This window comes from Polypterus senegalus, chromosome 2, assembly GCF_016835505.1.
Source record: "Polypterus senegalus isolate Bchr_013 chromosome 2, ASM1683550v1, whole genome shotgun sequence".
Classification (NCBI taxonomy): domain Eukaryota; kingdom Metazoa; phylum Chordata; class Cladistia; order Polypteriformes; family Polypteridae; genus Polypterus; species Polypterus senegalus.
Window position 1 is genome coordinate 187,058,181 of NC_053155.1, and position 24,903 is coordinate 187,083,083.

Consider the following 24,903-nt stretch of genomic DNA (forward strand, 5'->3'; position numbering starts at 1 on the left):
GACTCATAGGACAAATAATACAGCCAATCAGTCAGTCAGTCAGTCAATGTACGCTGTGCATGTGCAGACATTTCAAAATGAATTTAATTAGCACATCAAGCGGAAACATTGAATTGCCTGATGGCAGTGGACAAAAAAGTCCCTGAACTTCCACCTCACCGAGGCACATTTTAGCACACTATAGTGGAACAAGTCTGTGGGTAAAAGTGCTCCAAGAGAGTATAACCTAAAGATTTTTCATGATGGCATCCAATTTTGCCATCATCCTTTTTTCCACAATCTGGATTCGTTTTTGTTGGCTGCCACTGGAATATACAGCAACTCAATTTTAGACCTTAGATATAATTGATGATTGCTCTCCAATCACAAAAAAAATGTTTAATCTAGGACATTACACTATTGCTTGCTTTAATGTTTCAAGTTCAAGTGTTTGTGACATATTTCAGCAACACTACAGCATCATCCTACAGAAGAACCCATTAAACACTAAAAGGATTGCACCCAGTATATTGTAAGAAATACTCAGCTCAGTAGACAATTCAGGTTTTGATTTTTGGTCAAATTAAACATTTAAAATCAATAAAAGCCCAAGGTCTATGTATTTTGTATGTCAACAAAATAGAGACATGCTGAATTAAAATAATCAAGTAATACTGGTCACTTTTTCCTCAGCGTAACTTGGTAGATCCTGCTACCTAGGCAGTAGATGTTGATCTAGCAAAACTGTTTCTCTTGGTTTATGGTTTGATCAACAAAGTTAATGACTGAATGGATTACAGCATATGCTGTAGCAGCACCAAGATATGACTCCTCCTATTGGCTTATTTTGTTCCTGCACCCTGCTTATTAAAAGGATACTATAGACCGTTAACCTACCACTTAGAAAAGGTGTATCCTAAAGTAAACATGAGGTTTTCAACCTTTGTAAATCCCTCTCTGGCTGACTCACTCTCTGCCAGGTCATCTAGCATCCTAGGTGGAAATGGCTTGCTTCCTACCAGGTTACATTTCACTCTCAGGTCCACCCATGGGTGGCACTTCTGAAGTGCCCAGCATAAATGTATAATGTAGCCCAAGAAGTGTACCTTACACACTGCCAAATTAACATGTATATTTTATCTATCATCCCTGGAGGTTTTCAGCAAGACTTCAGGCAGACGTACCAAACTATTGATGCCTCTGCCTATGGCAACCTTTTTCCAGCTGGGCAACTTTCAACAACTGCTTCTATTGGTAATCACATGACAGACATGAGAACATACAATAGGCTTGGTGTGCCAGGGTCAGACACGAGGCCTGTGTATATAAAGTATCCTGCTTGCCATACAAAAAAGGGACAAGTACATTAAAATGGCACACATGACCTGTTAAGACATGGACTCCACAAGACCTCTTGAAGGTGTCCCGTGGTATCAGGCACCAATATGTTAGCAGCAGATCCTTTAAGTCCTGCAGTCTACACCTTAAACTCTGTCATATTCTTCAAACCATTCCTGAACTAATTTTTGCAGTGTGGCAGGGTGTATTATTATCCTGCTAAAACAGGCCACTACCATCATGGAATATGGTTGCCATGAAGGGGTGTACATGGTTTTCAACAATTTTTAGGTAGGTTTTATGGATAAAAGTAAAATCCACATGAATTTCAGTATCCAGTTTTTCTCAGCAGAACACTGCCCCACAGTATCATAATGCCTCTGCCGCCTTGCGTTCTTCCCATGATGCATTTTATTGCTATTTCTTCCTGAGGTAAAAAATGAACGCACACCTGGCTCTGCACATAATCTAAATCAAAGTTATTCATCAGACCAGGCCACCTTCTTCCATTGGCCCATGCACTAGTTCTGACACTCATGTGGACACTGTAGATGCTTTCAGCAGTGGACGGGTATCAGCATAGGCACTCTTACTTGTCTGTGGCTGCACTGCCCCTTAAGCAGCAAGCCATAATGCACTGAGTGTTCTGACACCTTTCCATCATGACCAACATTACGTTTTTCAACAATTTTTTGCTATAGATTGGGATTTGACCATGCAGGGCCCCACACACAGTGAGCCTTGGTGCCCATGACCCTATTGCCGGTTTACCCGTTGTCCTTCCCTGGACTACTTTTGGTAGGTTTTAACCACTGTATACTAGGAACACCCTACAACACATTCTGTTTTCGAGATGCTCTGACCCAGTTATCTAGTAATCACAAATTGGTCCTTGTCAAAATTACTCAGATCATTACTCTTGCCCATTTTTCCTGCTTCCAACTTTGTGGTGTCCTCTGTAACCTGTTCAGTCTGTCCCTAAGGCTTCAGAAAATGCCATTGCTGTAGAAAACATGCATTGCTCTTGTTCCAAAGAAGGCAGGCACATGTTCACCTAATGACTACACACCAGTGGCACTTGCATCTCACATCATGACAACTTTTTAGAAACTGGTCCTGGACTAGGAGTCCTCTTATAGTAGACCACCTGTGCACATTGCAGTTTGCCTATTGGACAAAGACTGGAGTGGAGGATGCAATTATCTATCTGCTCCACAAGATTTACTCTAATCTGGACAAAGCTGTCAGCACTGTGAGGATTATGTTTTTTTGATTTCTTCAGTGCCTTCAAAACCATCCTGTTAATGGTACGCTCAGACATGTATGCAGGTGGGTGAGACTATTGTGTCCTGGATAATGGACTACCTGTCTGAAAGACGGAAGTTTGAAAGACTCAAGGAATGTGTTTCTAATACAGATATGAGCAACACTGGAGCACCACAAGGAACAGTGCTGTCTCCTTTTCTCTTCATGTCACTTGCAGAAATACACAGATGATTCTGCATTTAGACATATAATGATAAAGGGGACGAGACAGGGTAGTTTGTTTCTTGGTGCAAAGAGAATTGAATCAAACATCAGCAAAACCAAGGAACTGGTTATTGACTTTCGCCATACCAAAGAGTCTTTATGTCCGATCACAATTCAAAGAGTGGATATAGAGGCAATCCACTCCTACAAGTACTTGGGGGTCTACATTAATGACATGTTGGACTGGTCTTGGAGCACAGAGGAACTGTATAAGAAAGGAAAGAGCAGGGTCTTTTTCCTTAAGAGACTGTGTTCTATTGATGTTGGAAGTGACATCCTTTACATCTTCTCTAAGTCTGTGATGGCCAGTGAGATCTTCTGCACTGTGGTGTGCTGGGCTGGTAACATCTTCTTTTTATTTAAAAAGGAGGAAAAGAATAAGATCTATGGCTGCAGTGTCCTTTTAACCAGGGCACAAAACGAGTTGCAAGTGGACATAATAATGCCATAGTCCAGATGGAATCTGCTTTAGGGATTTGGATTGAAGACTGCCGGAAGAAGAACAACGGCGGCACAGTCTCCTAAAGAGGCTCCTTTAGAAGAGCTGTAACGTTCTCCTTTGTTGTGCAGTAAAACTAAACTCATCATTAATCGGACAAATCGTCGTGTCTTTGTTGGTGAGTAACCATAATTAATTTTCTACGTACAGTACTTATTACATGTACGTACGTTTAGTGTCGCTGTACACATATTTACTGTATACTATTTTTACTGCATTATACATATTTATTGCTGGTGGCCTGTCTATCGTAATGGCTGTAACATGTGCGATATCGGAGACACTCGATATCTTTAAAATAATATTTAGGTTTTACTATATATAAACAGTGTGTTTACATACATAATTTCAATGAATCTTACTTAATATCTAAGAGAATACAAAGGGTTTATGCTGCATAACTGTGCGGGGAATATTTATAAACCGTGTGGGAGAGTTTATAAGGGCTTAAAATATATAATAACCATATAAACATACGGTTTCTACTTCCCGGATTTTCACCTATCATGGGGGGTTCTGGAACGCAACCCCTGCGATCGAGGAATAATTACTGTATAGTATGAATAGTTCACTAGGGATACATAACATTTGATTTTCATATTAAATTTGACTTTATACCGTATAATTTACAAATTGAACACACATAATTACATTTAAATATATTAAAAACTGACTGCACATAAAAACTTAATTATATATTGTATATTCAAAACATACATGGCTAAACTGTTTATACCGTATACAACACAAAATATAAAAGCTACCGAGGATCCAGAAAGTTTTCAGACCCCTTCACTTTCTTCACATTTTATTGTGTTGAATATTTAATTTTAGATGAAAACATCTACCATAGAGGCGGCACAGTGGTAGTGCTGCTGCCTCGCATTTAGGAGACCTGGGTTCGCTTCCCGGGTCCTCTCTGCGTGGAGTTTGCATGTTCTCCCAGTCTCTGCGTGGGTTCCACCGGCATGCAAGTTAGGAGCACTGCCGATCCTAAATTGTACCTAGTGTGTGCTTGGTGTGTGTGGGTGTGTTTGCCCTGCGGTGGGCTGGTGCCGTGCCCGGGGTTTGTTCCTGCCTTGTGCCCTGTGTTGGCTGGGATTGGCTCCAGCAGACCCCTGTGACCCTGTGTTAGGATATAGCGGGTTGGATAATGGATGGATGGGACAGACATCTACCATTTTGCTCATCACTATACACTCAATAACCCATAATAAAGTGAAAAGGTTTTCAGAAATGTTTGCAATTTTTTTTTTTTAAATCAGAAACTGAAATCTCTCATTTATACAATTACTCAAACTCCACCCCTTTGGTTGCAATATCAGCTTCTAGTATTCTTAGGTAAGTCTCAAACCTGGATTTGGGCAGTTTTTCTTACTCTCCCTGGCAGTTCCTCTCAAGTTCTGTTAGATTAAATGGGAAATATGTAAACTGCCAAGTTAAGGTCTCGCCACACAAGTTTTATGGGATTTAAGTCTGGTTCTTGGCTCTAGCCACTCAAGAACAGTCAGAGACTTGTCTCAAAGGCACTCCAGCATTGTCCTGGCTGTATGCTCAGGTCTTTGTTGAGTCTGAGGTCACATGCACTGTAGAACAGGGTTTCTTCAAGGATCTCTCTATACTTGCATACATGTACTCTTCCTTAAATTCTGACGAGTCTCCCGGTCTTTCCTACTGAGAAGCACCCCATAGCATGATGCTGCCACCATCATGCTTGACCATAAGAATGGTATTAGGCATGTGATGAGCGGTACCAAGTCTTTGCCAGACAGTGCTTGGAATTTTATTTTTTTTTGTCTCATTGGACCAGACAATCATTTTCCTCATACTCTTCAAGTCTTTAAATAGAATTTTGCAAACTCCAAACGGACTGTCATGTTGATTGATAGGAATATTGCCAAGATGAGTGTCCTTTCAGCAGGTTATTCCACCTGAGCGGACTTTGGAAGCACTGTCAGAGTGACCATTTATTTCCTGACCAAGGCTCTTCTTGCCCGGTTACGCAGTTTGGATTCTAGAAAGAGTCCTGGTGGTTCCAGCTTCTTTCCATTTCACAATTATTGAGGCCACTGTGCTACTGGGAACATTTAAAGATTTAGAAAGAATTTCACACCCTTGCCTCATCAAAGTTTTATTGTGGAGGTCCACATAGAGTTTCTTGAAATTCATGGCTTGGTTTTTGCCTTGATGTACTGTGGGTATATACCTTTCTAAACTGTATTCAGTAAATTCAATTTCTCACAGGTGCATTTATCAACCAAGTTCTAGACACATATTAAGTGTAATTAAAGCAAACAGGACCTAACCATAATTTGGAATACCAGAGAAAAAAAGGAGTCAAAATATTTATGTTTTCACTTTGTCAGGATGGTTTACGGAGTACAGATCAATGGGCAAAATGGCAAACGTACCCATTTAAAATTAAATGTACTACACAATAAAGTCTGTAAAAAGTGAAAGGCTCTTCATTTTTCTGAATCAACTATATGCAAGTTCTTCCTAGAAGTTCCTTTGTAGTGAAACTGCAATCAACTGTAAACCAGGCCGAAAGTGTTTAAGCACACACTGCAAAAAATATGAATGCACAGGGCTACATTTACAAGGAGATATAGAGGCATTGAATCAAATATTGACATTGTACATACTATGCTGGCTGCAGGGGAGGCAATATGTTGTTTTCTTCTGCTGTGAAGACTGGAACCATCATCAGAACAGTAACCATTTTCCTCTACTTGATCATCAGACATTCTTTCACATTCTGCAACAACCTGGTCATCTGTCAGGAAGATGCAATGTTTTTGTGTTAAGTGACAAAGTTTTAACTTTAAAAATTAAGTACTTTTTTATATTATAAAATGTACAATTACTTATTTGTAACAATCCAAACAATTTTCTAACTTGCTTACAAGTCAGGACCTCCCTTGGGTACATTAGATGCTTAGCTGGAACCAGACTTAAATGGGCACAACAGCCACTCATAAGGAACAGAAATTAACATAAGGCCAATTCAGAATTACCCAACTATTTTTCATTTCCCTACTTACCATAAATATCTGAACTGCAGACATCTTTGGTCACGTCTGAAGCTGATGTATAGTTGACATTTGTATTATTTGAAGGATCTGAAATCTGAACTTGTTGAACAAATACTTCTTCATCATTAATTTTCATAATGAAGTGCCCTATGAAAAAATAAATACAAATGAAAATTTCAGGCATATCATAAAACATTTAAGAATATTTTAGCATAGCCACAAAGATATCTTTATTTGGTATGGGCTTCAGCATACATCTTGCTCGGTATATAAAACGAGAAACAAAAGGCAGCAAAAAATTAAAAAGGTAACTGGTGTAAAATTCAAGGCACAGAATTTAGAGGTAGCTGATCAGCATGTAGGTCCAAATCTAAAACCAAAACACAGTGCTGGCTAGTGGAAAAACTTCTCCATTAGTACAAAAAAAGAAAAAAAAAAAACCCCATGAAAGATATGCTCAAACCCTCGCAGCTCGATTTATCTTCAGCATCTGACAATTGTGTTTATACTGGTTTATTGCAGGGATTCAGGTGTCGATGCACTATGGCTATTACCCAAGTACTGTATATGTTTTTAGAACTGATTTTAAGGTTTTTACTGTTTGGATAGAAGTTTTAAATCCTTCAATACAGATTACCGTTTCTTCCAGACACCAATACGTGATTTGTGATTGGAGACTGGCATAATCGTATCCCTCCAGTTGACTAAAAGAGCTGCAGCCATGCTTCATGAAGGGAAATAAGTAGTGTTATAGTTTTTTTCCCGCCTGTTGTGGAATGTTTATGCGCCAGACAAAACCTGTATACTGGTGGTCTAGTCACAAACCAATAATCACTTCTGTACAATGATTCCGCGCATTTGAAGTGAACTGCACCCAATATTATTTAAAAGTGACTGGCCTTAGTTAGGGTACTGTAGCTTAAAGCTATACACAGATTATAATAATTTTAATTATATATCACCTTTCTGAATGAAGCTCAAAGTGATTTACAAGGTGTACAAATAAATAGTAAAAAACAACAAGAACAAAATTAAAATAAAATAAGAATTATAAAATACAATAAAACATTAAGAAATCATATTAAAAGACAAGTAAAAATAAAAATACATGAATATAACATTGTGAAACGGTTAAAAAGTATGATTTCAGCTGCTTTTTAAAAATATTAAGAGAGAAGTCCTAACAAACATACAAGGGAAGGTTGTTCCAAATCTTTGGTGCATAAAAACAGAAGGCTGCTTCTCCATATTTCTTGTATTTTACTTAAGGAGTGTTTAGCAATCAGGCACTTGATGATCTTAAGGACCAATTTTGAACATATTCAGTCAGACACTCTGAAATACAGTATATAATGACTCTTGTCCATTTAAAGCTTTAAATATTAATACAAGTATTTTAAAATCACTTCTAAAAGAAACAGGTAACCAATGTAGTCTTGCTAAAATACAGGTAATATGCTCAATTCTTCTAGCGTGAGTCAGTACTCTTGCTGCTGCATTTTGAACAAGTTGTAATCTTTGTTTTCCTTGTAAAGGAAGGTCACAGGGCCTAAAACTGCCTAAGTTTGAGAAAACAAAAGCATGACTCACCTTCATAGCATCTTCCAAGTGAACAAATAGTCTTACACAGGCTATGTCTCTGAGGTGGAAGAAGGCAGTCATCACAACATTGTCAATGTGTCGTTTAAATGTGAGCTTAGAATCAAGAGTAACACCTAGATTTTTATCCTTGGTTTTAATCTGTAGTGCCAAATTGCCTAGACTGTTTAACATCTTTCTCTGCATTTCTTTGCCAATAAAGAGAATTTCACTTATATCTTTATTCAATCAAAAACCAAGTCTATTCATCCAAAGCATGATACTTGATAGACAACTCACCAGTTTCTGTACAGCACGGGGATCCTCTGGCACTAGAGATATATACCCAAGTATCATCAGCATAGCTACAGAAGTGGACTCCATGCCTTGCAATAGTTTTAGAAAATGGCAGCATATACAGGGAGAATCCTATGGTACACCATAATGAATATCATATGTTTTTGGTACATGGTCCCCCAAGCTAATAAAATACTTCAATTTAAATATGTCCTAAATCAGTTTAAAACAGACCCAGATGGGTCTATAGTTACCGAGTGTAGAATTGTCTAAGTTATGTCTATTAAGTTGAGGCTTAGCAACTGCTATTTTTTTTAGTGTTTCTGGAAAGCCTGGTTCTAATTAGTAGTTTGTGATATTCAGTAGTGTTAGATTAAAAGACTGCAATGTGTCTGTCTAATCATGAACAGGTTTTTGAGGTCCCAATTTTATCCACTGTCAGCTTTACCCAGTAACAGTAAAATAACACCTATATGGAGCTCCAGTAATTTGTTGTACTCATCTTTGGAATATAATGAGCATATAAAAAAGGAGGCAACTTTTAAACCAAGCGGCTTTCAGTACCATTGGTTGCTTTACAATTGCAATGAAATGAGCTGCTCTATATGCCATAAAATAGAATTATGAGTTGGTGTTTCTCAACCCTCAAACTAGCCAGACATTCAAGTGACTTAGCTCATGATCCTGCTTTGAAATTGAGGCACAAGCTGCTAACAGTAGCATAATGCAGTGCTTAAAATGAAGTAGCTAACACCAAATTTGTAGTTCCCATTAGGTTCTTAAATACAATGGAGTGTTCATCAGTACACCAAATAAAAATGTAACATAGGAAAACACATGCAATATAGATTTGAATAGTATGGAAGTGGTAGTGATACAGTCTGTAACTGATGATGCATTCATGCCATCTTCTATTTTTTCTTATTGCGGATGTTTTCTATTCACTTGCTCAGAAGGAGGATGTCATGGGAGTTGGCCTTTCTCTACCTTCTTTATATACTGTATGCTAATTGGGGAAGGTCCGACTGGTAAATACTGTTTCATTTGCCAAATATAAACATAGTTGGGGTTTTCTCAATAAGGTTTCAGGGACCTAGAACATAGAAAGAGGATAAAGGAATATTTCTGGTAAGCAGATTTGAGATTTATTTTAAAATTAAGCTTTGCATTTTAATAAAATCTTCTTTATCATGGTGCACAACAGTGAACTTTTTACTGTATAGTACTCTGTATATGTGACAATAGTAATGCTACCAATACTATTAACTGCAAATAAAGGCATTCATAGATATGAACATACATAAAGGCAAATGAAAAATTAACTTTTTACAAACTCAGTTTGAAAGGTCTTCCTACAAGTGCAGCTTTAAAGATTAGTTGTAAAGAAAAAATCCTGAATAATCCCAACAGTGCATGTGGCATTGACATTATATTTGGATCTGATTAAAGATAGCATTTATTAAGCATAACTTATTTTTTAATCATTAATAATTTACTATGTGTACATTAAGATACAATATTATACAATGATCATCTGCTTCTTCCTAAAACCTATGCTAAATTCATCCTCAAGTCTACATATGGCCCCATTTGATGTTCCACGTGAGAAAATCTTATCCATAAAACATGTTAATGTTAGTAAATGGTCATTTATTTGGTAATTACATAAAAAGGGTTTATACACTATAAATGAATAGAAATATACTCTTTTTCATATTTCTGTTAGACATCTAGCCTACTACTTTTCTATTTTAACAATAGTACTCACATCGTTACTTGTCACTGAAGAGTATAGATGATTCCACAGAAGGCCAAATAACCAGATTACAATGAATGTCAGCCTTTCAATATGGTTTCCAGTTAACTAACCAAACTACCATAAAACATTGGTGGCTTAGGCCAATTTCAGGCTGTCCTTGCAGAAGTTTTGTTACTTCCCCAAGATAACATCCAACGGGTATACAATGGTTATGAGTCACCAATTCAAAGTTATTTTAAATGGCTTTAAAAATCATAAGACAGATATATAGAGATAGATATAGTGTATTTCATTGCTCAGCTCAGAATGACAGGTATGACTATATGATTTATTTTACAAACCTCTTTCTATCCATCCATCCATTATCCAACCCGCTTTATCCCAACTACATGGTCACGGGGGTCTGCTGGAGCTAATCCCAGCCAACACGGGGCGCAAGGCAGGAAACAAACCCTGGGCAGCGCGCCAGCCCACCGCAGGGCACACACACCCCAGGCACACACTAGGGACAATTTAGAATCACCAATGCCCCTAACTGCGTGCCTTTGGACATTGGGAAGGAACCGGAGTACCCAGAGGAAACCCACACAGACATGGGGAGAATATGCAAACTCCACGCAGGGAAGCAAACCTGGGTCTCCTAACTGCGAGGCAGCAGCAGTACCCACTGCGCCATCACCCACTGCGCCACCATGCCGCCAACCTCATTCTATTGTGGTAGAAATGTGCTATAAACTCTAACAGATGATGCACAATGGAGTACTCTGATTTTTCTATGCATAGGAGCAGAATAAAATGCTCATTTGGTGAATAATATTGGAAAAATGAAGTACTGGCTGAGGGCCATCTTCTTGAAGATGGAATAGACACTGGAATAGACACTGTTTAACCTTCTAGCCATCAATTTTTAAAATTTATATTGCACTTATGTTTTGCCATATTCTTTGCAGAAAATGTGTTACAAAATAGCTCTGAAATATAAACTTGAACGAGGCCAAATACAGTATGTTCTTTTTACTGCAACTGTGGTTGTAACTACTTGGCCACGTAATACTAGAAATACATTACACAGCCAAAAGTCTCAAAATGGTACAAAATTGTTAGTTATCAAGCAGGAACTCTCACAATTAAAGAAAATTTTGAACAAAATACAATAATACTGTAAACCTATTATAAACTAATAAAAATCAGGAACTGACAGTAATACGTGTCCATTTTCTTCAATACATACAATCTTACAAAAATTCTCAAAGTAAAATACACCTGCTGAACTTACTAAATAACAGGATGTGCCCAACTCGCAACTCTATGTCTCCCGGCTGGCCTGGGAATGCCTCGGGATTCCCCCGGAAGAGCTGGAAGAAGTGGCCGGAGAGAGGGAAGTCTGGGCATCTCTACTAAAGCTGCTACCCCCGCGACCCGACCTCGGATAAACAGAAGAGGATGGTTGGATGGAGGATGTGCCCAATTTCTGTAAACACCCTTTCCTGAAACTATACATTTCAGAATGTTGGAATTTTCATTAAAGCAGCCCAGCCCAGATGAATTGGCTATAGGCACAACATAAAGCACATTTCATATAAAGTGGAAAGTAAGGCAGATTTTATTTACAACAGGAGACAAAGCACTGCTTCTGTCATGATGATGTGTAAAAAAACGCCCCAACCATTTAAAGAATGTTAGTGTGTTAACTCTGCTATATGTATATTTACATTGTACTTAAAACCAGACTGCAACCTTTCATATTAGAGACTGTTTCTGAACTATGATGTGAATCGAGAAAGACCAGGGGCCTCATGTATAACGCCGTGCGTAGAACTCGCACTATAACATGGCGTAAGCACAAAAGCCGAAATGTGCTTACGCACAGAAAAATCCAGATGCAGGAATCTGTGCGTACTCCAACTTCCACGTTCTTCCGTTACATAAATCCCGATCAGCGTGAAAACTAACGCTTGTGCACGCGCATTTTGTAACGCCCCAAATCCTCCCAGAATTACGCCTATTTGAATATGCAAATCAATATAAATCGCCCTTAAGCGCAGCCTTCTGTGAAAAGACAATGGGAAAAGCACGGGGAAAATAAGAATTTCAACGAATACCAAGTGGAGGCAAAGGAAAAACATACTACTGTATTTGTTCAAATAAACCGTGGTATAATCAACAAAAGAAAGTTGATCGAGTGACATAGCGTGTTGGAGAAACTTGAAAGCTCACATTCACAAAATCGCACAGTGCCGGAAATAAAAAAGAAGTCACATATCAAAGTTGCCGTGAAAAGAAGAGTTGTAAGCCCACTGTCTGAGTGTCATAAGAAAGTTTATTAGGGTACAGAGAAAAAAGGCACACGGTGGGGAAAAAGCACGAAATGTCAACTTCAATCTCGACATTTCCACTTTAATCACGTAGTTTACTTTGTCATTTAGCAGAACATTATAAACTTCATCTTAAAATCGTTTAATTAACCAGTTTCTCAAATCACATCGTAATTAAAGTAGCACGTTAAATGCTTTGTTTTGTATTTGATCTTCTGCTCGTATGTGCTCTATGTGTGTGAATCACTATACTTGCTTCTTAAACTGGCTCTCTTCCTCCAACTGGACACAGAGTCCATTACATTTGCAATATTACAGCTCTCTGAATAACTAAAATACTGAGATGTATACGTGATGTCATTTTCATGATGATAGGAGTTAAAGCACGTTATTAAACATGTGTTTCACTTCGATGAAATAATTTATTGTCGAAATTTGTCGCTGCGTTTTTAGCGGTGTTGTTATTTTCTCTTTCTGTTTTATATTCAATATATATTGGCGTAGCCGTCACTGCAGTCAGTGCTTTTCTTTCCCCAAGTAACCGATCGCCACACAATCAGCTCTGTAATAGACGTTAAGCCATCTGTAAGCTTAGCGCCGATTCTTCAAAACGTTTAAAGAACATTGAAATATCTTCGTAGTACATGTTTAATTATTCTATCCTTCACGACACTCCCAGTGAAGAATATAGATTATTTAAATGAAGTTAAAGTTTTATCTGTATAATTTAACAAACATATTTTGCTGCATTTCACCTTAAAAATGATATCGGCATCATAAGTAAATACGCGCTTTATAAAGTGGCCCAGGTTGTGCGATATCATAACTGTAGTGTAAGTTTACAGTGAGGTGATTGTACTTATAAGTCCTAACAGTTCTACAAGGAGCTCTTGATTGAGTGCATTTAAAGTTCTTGGGATGAAACTGTTTCTGAACTGCGAGGTCCATACAGGAAAGGCTTTAAAACGTTTTGCAGTGGCTGAGGTAGCGTGTCCTTAAAGCTGTATACTGATAATTCTCTTTCCGATCAGCTGCTGCTGTGATTCACACTCAGATACAGTGATATAAATACTCCGAGTCGTGCAGTGAGAGTAATATGGAAAAAGATGATCCGCTGTGGCAACTCCTAACGGGAGCAGCTGAAAGAAGAAGAAGAAGAAGTGAGAGTAACAACGCTAAAGCAGTTATGGTATTTGGAATACTATGGCTGTTCCCAGAACCATTATATTGTTACGAGTTAATTACAATCAGATGCATTACACTAATAAACAATATGCGGTTAGTTTCTGTGTATTTATAAAGCCGCGTCATGAAAATAATGAGTAATCACACAGGAACAGTACCACTGCTTTGACGCTGGGTGCCGCCAGTCTGCAAAACCGAGTGGAGAACTTGCGTACGACAAGGCATGAGGTACCGTGGAAAAGTGCGTGGCTTTACGCCAAGTGTAGGTTTTATACATTGCGATTTGAACGTGGAAAAGTTCTTATGCAACATTTCTGTGCGTACACACCGTTTATACATGAGGCCCCAGGGAATTTTGCAGACTGACTTTTATGAAATATAGGAAATTAAATACCTCAGCTGTGGGTTTTTCAACTTCAGTACATAATGACTTGGCAAATGCACTTTTTATGATAAAAAGCTATACAATTTAAACTTTGCTTTAAATCAGATTTTTTTAGCTCACTGATAGGTTATGCGGAAATAAGAAAGGCCCACACATTCTAAGGATTATAAGCGGCCTATACTACATCTTGTTGCTACTCAACTGCTGAGTTTTCACAAAGCCCTTACTTTCTATTGTTTAAATATTAAAATTAGTCTGGCTTTACCTTTTTTATTTCTTTAAAATAATTTAAGTAATATAACATAAAACAACATTCTTAAAACCACCTAATATATTTTAGGGTGGTTGGGGATCAGAGCTAGTCCTGGAAGCATCGAGCACAAGGCAGGAACCTTGGATAAGGAACCAGCCTATCACTGAACACACTCATACCCACAACCACACAGGGCCAATTTCGAATCATAAGTTAGCCCAGCACTGAAATAATGCATTAGAAAAGGGGAGGAAAAAAAAAAAAAAAAAAGAGAGCATACATGAAACTTCAGTAAATCATCCATTTTACTGCCAGCAGGTGAGCAGCAACTATCTCTACCCAGGTTGGTGGGTGTACCACTAATTTTTCTCCTACAATTTCCACAGTTTTTGGTTTTCTTAGAGGCAAGGTCATATGCCATGCTTTTTATGATCTTCTCCATCCCATTTATCTTTGGTCACACTGTTTACAACAGTACATATCTTCACATAACCACCTATCGCCCCCTCTCTACTCCATTTTTTCATTTTTATTCATCATCTGGTGTCCAACAAAACCTTGCACTAATATTTCACTCTCACTATCCGTTTTGCATTTTGCCTGCATTAGCCATTTCTTACTTCAATACACCACATAAGCCAAAATTTTGCAACTGAAAACGGATAAATCCTTACTATGTCCTGGTTGCTTTATCACTTGCTGCATTTATTTTACCCTACCTAAAATCATTTGAAGTACTCAAAGCTCTGCATTTGTGGACAATATCAAGAATCAACTCATAGCTCTTGACTAAACTTCGTAAAAAGAAAATGTTTGGAAAACAGAAATAAAACCGTGCATCCCTGATATTTCCTGAACTCCATGGAGGCAGAATTAAAGTAGTGTGACATTGCAGTGTCATTAGTAATTTATAATTGCTTACATGAACAGTGTACTATGACATATCTGTGCTACAGCTGCAATCAGAGTATGTGCTCAGCTAACACAGTGCAGTTTAGACTTAAAAGAAACAAATCATGTTTTCTAAACTAATGAAAAAGTAAGAGAGACCCACATTTGAGGGCACCAAAGAACTACTTCTTCATAAGCTGTATTCTTATAGATGATCACTTCAGCAGCATCTATAAACTATGTCACTAATGGAACAAATATAGATTCAGCTATGAACTACTCTTATTTTCCTGAACAAAGTTTCTTGATAAAAATTACACTTTCTACAAACTGTTGTTAAATAACTTTCTATCACTTTCTGGTCCTCCCACTGGTTGCAGAAATAAACCTGGTAGGTTTTATCATCCATTTATTCACATTTTTATGGTAGCCACAGCATCATGGGGGCTGAAGCCTATTCCTGTAGTATATCATGCAAGGCAGAAAACTCTGAATGGGATGCCAATTTATAACACACAACTATAGTAAGCCAGTTTGGAGAAGCCAACTAACTCAAACATATTTGATCATGTGGAAGAAAAAAACCCTTCTAGATGTGGGCAGAATGTTTAATCTACAGACACAGAAACTGAACATTGAGTCAGAAATGCTAACCACTACACCACTGTGTACCTCAAGAGAAAATTTTGGCTAGCCATATTTAATTATGCATTGGATAACCACCATCAGTAATAGAGTTTTCTCAAAGCACCCTTTTCACTGCAACTTGGCATAGTTCAAGGTTATTTCCCTGTGTGAGAACATATGTTCTAGAGCTTACCTTTTCCAAATAGTTGTTCTTTTATTTACTTAATACACCTTGTAAAGAGCAACTGAAAATAACTCCTCCAAAAAACTGTCCTGTTGAATGCGTAAGTGCTTTCTAGGGAACATACTGTAATTATATTATCATCCATCCATTAATGTTTCTGTGAACCATACCCTATCTTCTCAACATAATTGCCACAAACTATTGGAGGGCCAATATAAAGTCATCAAGCAAACTAGCTTGGATGTATAGTATTTACAATGTTTTTACAAACCTAAACACCCAGCAAAAAATGGGAAGACAAAGAGAGGCTTCATAAAATTCACACTGTCAGTTCCTGGGCTAGTATTTGAATCCTAGAGTTTGGCAACAAGTTACTTTGCATCATGTATAAATCAGTGTATATTTTTGCTACCAATTAGTTTGACAAACAAGCAATAATGGGCCATAACTCAATATACAAGATGGCCCATATTTATGTACAGTATATGATGTTTCAAAGGCCGTAGCATTTAAAGTACTGCGTGAAAAGTATCGAAAATGGCATCACTGTGTAGCCCGAGGATGGGAGTAACAATGTGCTGGACCGCGCAACCCCTGCTGTGTTCAAATACTGAATGGTGGCAAATTGATTGTCACTAGAACAGCACGTACATTGTGTGTGTTTATACTCCGCAACAAACAACTATGCAGGGGTGAAAGAGGACAGCAGTCGAGTTTGGAGGCAGTGGCCCTAGTCTGCTAACCATCAGAAAAATAAACACAAAATTCAACATCAGCAGTATTGTTTTGCAAGCGAAGGGAACAGGTAGGCCCAGGAGTGTGTGTACCGATGTCAACTCTTGTGGCGAATGCCTTTCAAAGTTGGGCTCTTCTTTAGGCGTGTAATCGATCTGGATGGTGCATTGGTGGACCATTCCATGGAGAACAGGGGATGAAAAAACATTTAAGGTTCTTAATGTTCACATTCCATTATTTTACTTGATAATAACATTGGTAGTTTCCTAACAGTAACAGCTTTTCAATCATATACATAAATATGGACCGCCCTGTATAGCGTGCACATCAAATAGTCAGCAGGATTAACAAGCATTAAAATGACATGGCAATGTCTACAACTTCAAGAAACACCACAACGATTTTCATACACTACAGTCTTTGTAGTTAACAGAAAATCGTGAAACACACAAAAACCTCAACAGAGAAGAAGTTCTGCTTAAGAAAAACCTTGTGAATGAAACAGCCCAGATGAGAACTCATTTGTGCTAACAGAAAGACTATAAATACTCAAGTAACAGGTCTTTGTTACAGTTGTGTGCAGAAGGACAGCTCTGAACGCAAAATATATCAGGCCTTGCTGAAGATGGGCTACAGCGGTAGAAGACCACATCAGCTGTACCTTCTCAGCTAACAGAAAGAAGAGATCACACTGGGAATATGGTCAACATAACTGGACAGTTAAAGAATGAAAATATTTCATTAGGTCTGATATACCATGGACCCTTGACTTACGAACTCAATTCGTTTGCGAGGGCTGGTTGTAACTCAAGTTGGTTGTAAGTCAAGACTATTTTTCCCATAAGAAATAATAGAAATACCCATAATGCGCTCCGAACCTCCCACAGCAACATTTACTTAATCTTTTCATAATAAAAATGGGTTGTATAATGTGCATAATTTACCAAAACACCAATAATTTTTCTAATGTACTAACCAAAAAGTTAGAAAAAGTGCCTAGCCTACCAGAAACGATTTCATACTGTACTCACCATTTAATTTGACATCTTTGGGCTGCAGGAAGGGAAGAGGAGGAGAATGAAACGGAAGGTGGTTATTGTTTAGAAGGAGCCTCCTTATGCAAATCTTTCCTTTGTAAAATTGTCGAGATGGTGGATTTCGACATGCTGTACATATTAGCGAGATCAGTCACGAACGCCACTCTCATATTTCCATAATTTCCTTCTTCGTTTCGATTGTGATCGCTGTTTCTCAAGTTAATAATGACAGTAGTCGAGCACTCGTTTCAAAGCTGGTCGTGTTGTTAACTGCTGTAATAATACACTCCAAAGCAAGCCGGTGCTGACTCAGCCTGATGACATCATCATGTGCCGCGCCAGCCCGCTAGCTAACATCCCTTAACAATATATATATATCTCTATATCTATCTCTATATATATCTATCTATCTATATATAGATAAATCACTGCACTGACCGAAATTACGTCCACAAACACATGTATCTGGGCTCCGACTGATGCTTACGAGCGCTCTCGGCTGTTTGTTTACAATCGCACAAACGGACACACGTGACCGCATTCGGGTCGTAACGCAAGATGTTGGTCGTAAATCAAATCAAAAATTTTGGTCGTAAATCAAGTTGTTCGCATGTCAGGCCGGTTGTATGTCAATGGTCGACTGTACTGTATTTTAATTTCTGCTTTGACATGCAAATAGTCGCATCTAAACTGTTTAGATTTTGAATTGAGTCGCTGGTACAGGCTGGTGGTGGCAGTGTAATGGTGTGGGGAATGTTTTTGTCTCACATATTAGTCCTCTTAATTACAACTGTGCATTACTGAAATACCAAAGCATTATTGCTGACCATGTATACCATTTTACAGCCAAAATGTTTTTTTTTTTGTTTGGTTTTTTTTTAATTGTATTCCTTTTTTGAATTATATCACATTGAATTAGACACAGAACAAAGAATTAAATCAATACTTCTTTAAAACACTAATGTTCCATATCAAATCTATATTAGCACCATGCACCCCAACTCTACCTTTTTTGATATGGATACGTCCAGCCAGCTAACATGTCATCTCATCAAGTGCACATCACATCAAAGAACTGACTTCAAATTGCTCTAATGGCTTGTGCCATCCCTATATCTCAATCTACAAGCACTGAGACAAGGTACTCATGGCCAAACAAGAATTTTATAGGAACTTCATGGTACTAGTCAGCGTGAAGTAAAAGCCTAATGAAAGCTTTAAGCATCTTGCTTAATCAATGCCTCAGTTATCCTGTTCTGAAACCAAAAGGGATTCTTATCCAATACAAGATAGCTCTATCAAATTAAGTAGCCATTGGGTCTTTAGATTTGTCAGATCTGATGCATATTTTATTGGTAGCAACAAAATACAGTACAGTTCCTGAATATGGTTATGAAAAGATTAAACCTATTACACTATTATTCAAAATACATAAAAATTTAAAGCTATGCATATTAACTTCTTTATGGCATAGGACATTGTAGTTCAAGTATAATATGTACAGTACATTATATGAACTTTCCACTTTATCACCTATTCCAAAATAACACCAGTATCCAACTTTTCTTTAAAGATGTGTGACATGGATTCAGAGGTCTACTGACATGAATGGCCTTAGCATGATTACTGAACAGTTTTGTGGCCTGCAACATTTCTACCCTAAATCTCTCAAAGGAAAAAAAAAATCTTATTAGGTTCTATAAGGGGCTGCTTATCTGTGAACACTACTTCAGCTTTTTTTAATGTCTTCCCCAGCTAGTGTATTTACATGAAATAGCAGAACAACAACAAAACCTGCATCATGTTGAGACCATTCATTCTTGTTATATGGATATTTTTTGTAATGCAATGACATTTGGTTTTGAGGAATCCTGTGGCATATTTTCTTTCTAAATAATTGATATTTAACAGCTGTCCTTTTATAATTAAGCAGCACCATCTTATTATTCTAAAGTCTGATAGATACTGAAGGTTGAAAATAACTTTTGTAAAAGAACAAGTTACAAAGGTTTGTATTTTTTGTCTTACCTTTTATCAGTCATTTTAATTTAGTTCACTTGTTCCATTAAGCTTGCTCCACCAATTGTATCCAAATAATGGCAACAAAGACCTGAGCAGACAGGTGAAAGGTGAACGGACACTGAATACTCGGAAGCACTACCTACTTCAATGCCATATGTGAGAAATGGGTTAGCTATCTGAAACATTAAAGAAGTAAAACGCAGAATCAAAAGCATGATGAAGAGAGAAAAGAGAAAAAAAAAAATCACTCTAGGTGTAAAACACAAATATACTTGCTAAATTTATACTGTATACTTTATGAAACAAACACTGCTAGGAACTAAAATATACAAACCTGAAAATACAATATAACAGAAAAAATCCAATTAAAAGCAAGACGCCCATAACAAAAATCTGAAAGTAATAGTTCCCTTCAAATGTAAATTTAAAAAAAATAACTCCATGAACCTAACTTCCTTCAGGAAAAGTGCAGACCAACATTATTTACACTAGCAATTAAGAGAACTCTCACACTACCTTGTAACATTCTATAAACATGGCTACTAAATGTTCATCCCTCAGAGTGATTAGACAGTGCTTAAGGTTGCTTATACGCTTATTGTGAAATTTTTGCAACTGCTAAAATACTATATAAGATTCTGGTTAAACTACTTGGAAAATCCAAGGCAAAACAGATCTTCATACTAATTTGACACTTGATAAATTAAAAGAAAAAGAAAAAATAAATATCAGATTTACAACATGTATTTCTATAGCCCATTTTCATACATAGGATGAAGCGCATAGTGTTTTATGAGATGTCAATGAAAAAAAGTTACAAGAGATAGATAAAAACAAGAATAATTCAATATAAATAAGAATTGATTAACAAATACAAACATACAGGAAACCAAAGAGAAGACCAATAAAGACTGAGAAAATTTTATAAACTTAGTAATGGTATAAAAAAAAAGTATCTTGTCAAAAATTGTCATGCAGCTCTTAACCCAAATTATTAACAAAGACATATTTGAACTTTACCTTTAGTGCTATGAGAAACATAATACACACAAAAGAGTATAATATTAAAAGCAGTCCATGTTTTGTTTTACAATTGGCATCTTCTGTCTTCATCTAAACTGCTCTGTACTGCTTCTAAATGGCCACAGTAACTACAGCCATGAACAGAAAACAACTGCACTAAAACGGAATTGGACATGAAAGCAAAATCTTCTACCAGAAGCGCTCCCTGCAGAAAACTTACATATAGGCTGCTGAGTGTGGAGTAGTACATCTATAGTGAAAATTAGGTATATTATTGCAAACTAGAATGAACAAGTCTAAGGAAATACTTTCTGAAATGAGGTTTGTACACTTTAGATCAGCTGTTTACGAACACTACACACAAATCTTGGGGGTGAAAAACACTTTCATAACATATTCTGGCAAAATATGCCAAGGCAAGGTGCTGTAGGAGATTCTCTTAAAATACACTTCAGATATTGCAATTCTTTTTTTAAAAACTAAACAAAATAACAACCTCTCTTATATGCTGGTGTTTTTAACTGCATTCTGTCACCCCAAAACTCACAACAGAATCGAATACATTACATAATATGCTAAAAAAAAAAAGTCTTATCTTAATTCAGATGTCTTTTATTCTTTAGAAACAAAAGACCATAGGCATAAATGCCTTTAAAGAAGCTACTACTCCATAAATGTTCATATTTTATGCATCCAGCTCTTTGTGTACTTTCAGCATGATAAGCTGAAATGAATTAAATTGAAGGAACCAGCTGGCTGCAGTGAAAAGCTTCGACATCCATCTGGAGCTAGTTCTGTTTGTTGGGCTCTCCAATTAAAACAGGTATATATTGTTTTACATAAAACTTCCCTGTGATTTCTTTTACACTCCATTCAGAGAGTAGTCTTTTGCCTTCTACCAGACACTACCAGGATGGACTCAGTTTTCTTTAACACATCATGCTTGTATGAGATGGATGGATTTCTCTAACTGCTGAATATCTGGTTTTCTCCTTTTGTATTCAAGAACTATTCCACCTGGATTAACTTTGATAAAAGGCTTGGTTGTTGAGGATTGTGCCGGGACTGCTCTTGTCTAACAAATTTTTTGCCTTTAGTGTGTGAACCAAAAAAAACATTTTCAGGAATATTTGATTTTGTAAATATTTTATATTGCATCTATTAACAGAAGGTAATGTTTTCATGTGAAAGCATCTTGGTTCTTTGGCTTAGAACAGCTATCATACAGTATCCAGCATGGATGACAAAAAACACTGAAAAACTCAAAATTATTCAAGATATCAACATTTAATATTTACCACATATGTGAAGGAGGTTTAACAGAATCACATGAGCATGTCTATTTTTAAATTGCACATTAAATTGTTCACAGATTGATTGAAAGTTAACCATTATCCAATTAACACATGATTACACTAAAGCACAACAATTTCCAAGACTTGCTTATTCCAAGTATGGCTCACAGGGAGTCAGAATACATCAAGAGTCATTGTAGAAACTATTTCGGAACGTACTGCTAGTTCAGAGAAGGTTTACATACTCATTTGGGTCAAATTTAGAATCGCCACTTAACCTAACACATGTTCTTTAGGTGATAAAAAAAATAAATAAAAGCCATTGTGAGAATGTTCAAGTAAATTGAATAAAACAAAAGCCTATGAATTCACTAAACCCACTTAATGGAGATTTAAAGTCTCAAAGGATCAAGGGGAAGCCTATAAAAACCAAAACCTCAAATTGGTATGTACTGCACTTCTCATTAATAAATTCAGTGCAGTACATATTGAACACTACAATTAAAACAAAACAAGACTGAATAAATACATAAACGTCACCACATGATCAATCCATCCCTTATCAAAACTACTTAGTTCTCTTCAGGTTAGCTGGAGCCTGGAACCACACAGGGAAAAACTAGGCACATGGCATTAAGTGACCTTGGCAGCAGCACCAATCCATCTGAGGGCATATATGTACTCTCTTTCATACTGGACCATCTTTTGCCAAAGGACCAAAAACGTGCATCATTGGGAAGAGACAGCCTAAGAACAATGCACTATTGAAAAGAAAACATCAAAAACAGGACCAGTCGCATCACAGTAAAGTAGAGTGGTATTTATTTCAGAAGGTTAATGCAGAAACACTGCTTTAGTAACCAAAAACAAACAAATCTTTACATTTACAAAGCCTTAAGACAAAATACTCTTTTGGGGAATCTCAGCCTGCATATCATATAGCACCTAGAATAATGACGCCTTGCACAATTAATCGCTGCTTATAAATAAGAGCAAAGTTACTGTGAATTTTCTATGGACAACGCATGTTAAACATTCAATTGATGTTTCATTGGATTATCCGAAACTGCACGACGTTTTAATGCAGGTGTAACCTTAGGTGTTTAGTGTTTGAATTATTAAAGGCACGAAATAATCAGCCTAATGGTTACTTAACAACAATAAAAGAAACATCCGAAACCTTAAACCTGTCAAAAGAGTTAAACACTTTAAATAAAACCCTATGTTTTGTGTTTATTATTAGTAAAGGCTCTAAATAACAACCACGGGTTACTCGAGAACAATGTTTGAAATATCCGAAACACTGCCATGTAACAAGAGATGGTTTACCAAAACACAACTTTAAATGGAACTATATATAGTCCCAAAATAAAATATTAGTACTCACGTGCCTGAAAGCAACACTCCCCATCACTGCATAAACTGTGAAAACTTTACGTTACTTTTAAGTAACGCAAGCAAATACGTGAAAATGGATACAGTTTTTAAAACATTAGCAAATGTGGTTTCAATGAACTTTTAGCGCAGCAGCAATGCCTGAGAAATAATCTGCATAACGACTCGCTCGTGTAACAAAAGCCTTCAGACTGCGCTGCAAATGCATGCGAGACAAAACGTGCGTCAGAGGACAGACGCTTCCACAAAACGCCACATAAAAGTTACATTGTGTTCCGTACCATGCGGCCGCGTTCTTTCTGTTTCATTTTCTTCAAATTCCTAACAGGCAACAGATTACCTAGTTTAATACATTTTCAAAACCAGAATTTCCAAGAGGCGAAAAGGCGAGCCTAAGCAACGCCGTTTCCCCAGTATGCGAAACGCCGTCTTAGAATTATCAGTCGTACATTTAAACTCCCACGTCACAGTGCCTTTTATATTAGATATTAAGCACAGGAACGGCACAAAACAAGCACCTCTATCCCATTAAAAGTGAACATTGCTAATTTCAGGCTGTTCGTTGACCCATTTGTAACAAATAACAAATTTCATGGCTTTTCTTAGAAATGCAATCTCAGGCACTTTCGTCCTAAGGCTGAAATTAAGAAGGACGGCAAAGTGATTGGCATTCTCTGTGACCAATGGTCGATCATCCAAACAGGTCAAAAACGGGATGGGCTCGGAACGGCGTAGACGAGTCGCCCAATCAGAACGCAGAGTGCTACGGCAAGCCGTTTCTGCTGTTCGCAGCAAACAACAAGGGTAAAGTGCCTTGTTTGTTTTCCAGTGTTTTAGCAATTTAGAAAGAACGTCCTCTTACAGGAACGTGAGCTCGCAACGCAACAAAGTCGATGCTCAAAAAAAGAAACGCGGTTACCGGTGGCAGCCATGGACGAGCTGGTGCGTGCGTGCTCGGCAATTGGAAGTCCACACAGTTCTCCTCCCGTCGACGACTGTCCCCCGTTTGATCCAGGCGTTGTGCATGTGACGAAACGGAAGACGCCTGCTTCTTTGTGCTGTGATCGTGCCGTTTTGCGCTGCAGCTGCGCCCTGGACGCTATGCAAATAGCGTTCCCCAGGCTGCACCTCTATTGAGTGTTAGTATGAAGCAGGACTTGAAACCAACTGTGTTATTAAAAAAAGAGACCCAACAGTTCAGGTCAATCTGCAAAACGCACAACTAGTACATTGTACTTGCATGGGCGTATTTTGTAAATGTTGTTCAAAATAAAACACCCTTTCTTTTTATGGTAGCAGGAGCAATTTAAACGTCGACCTTCTCCCGCACATAGTACAGCATTCCAATAAAAAGTTGCCCAGAACAGAAAAGTTCCAAAATTCTTTTAGGCAAAAGGGCCTAGTGGGTTACGGACTGGAATACCACACGTAAGGTTGAGTACCGAGGTTTCACAGCCGAGGCACTGTTTTTCACTAAATATGTCGCATCAACTGTCAGTGTAAAAAATAAGTGAATACAGAGAGATAACGTGCATGCTTAG

The 24,903-nt window shown here is 37.6% G+C and overlaps 1 protein-coding gene across 6 annotated transcripts in view; it reads right to left on the reverse strand.

Moving 5' to 3' along the window:
- Positions 1 to 24,405, reverse strand: part of LOC120523597 — a 61,480-nt gene extending 37,075 nt beyond the window's left edge. Inside the window, exons 1-4 of one of the 6 annotated variants that reach the window (XM_039745039.1) lie at positions 24,282 to 24,403; positions 19,656 to 19,825; positions 6,391 to 6,528; positions 5,992 to 6,122 (exon numbers count right to left, since the gene is read on the reverse strand). In XM_039745039.1, the coding sequence (XP_039600973.1) occupies positions 5,992 to 6,122; positions 6,391 to 6,517 (258 nt within the window). In that variant the 5' untranslated portion in view covers positions 6,518 to 6,528; positions 19,656 to 19,825; positions 24,282 to 24,403. Of the gene's footprint in view, positions 1 to 5,991; positions 6,123 to 6,390; positions 6,529 to 7,971; positions 8,021 to 8,259; positions 8,824 to 19,655; positions 19,826 to 23,354; positions 23,576 to 23,643; positions 23,996 to 24,281 lie in introns of those variants that run through there. The other 5 variants (XM_039745035.1, XM_039745038.1, XM_039745040.1 and 2 more) reach the window with 5 other exon arrangements.
- Between the last annotated feature and the right edge of the window lie 498 nt (positions 24,406 to 24,903).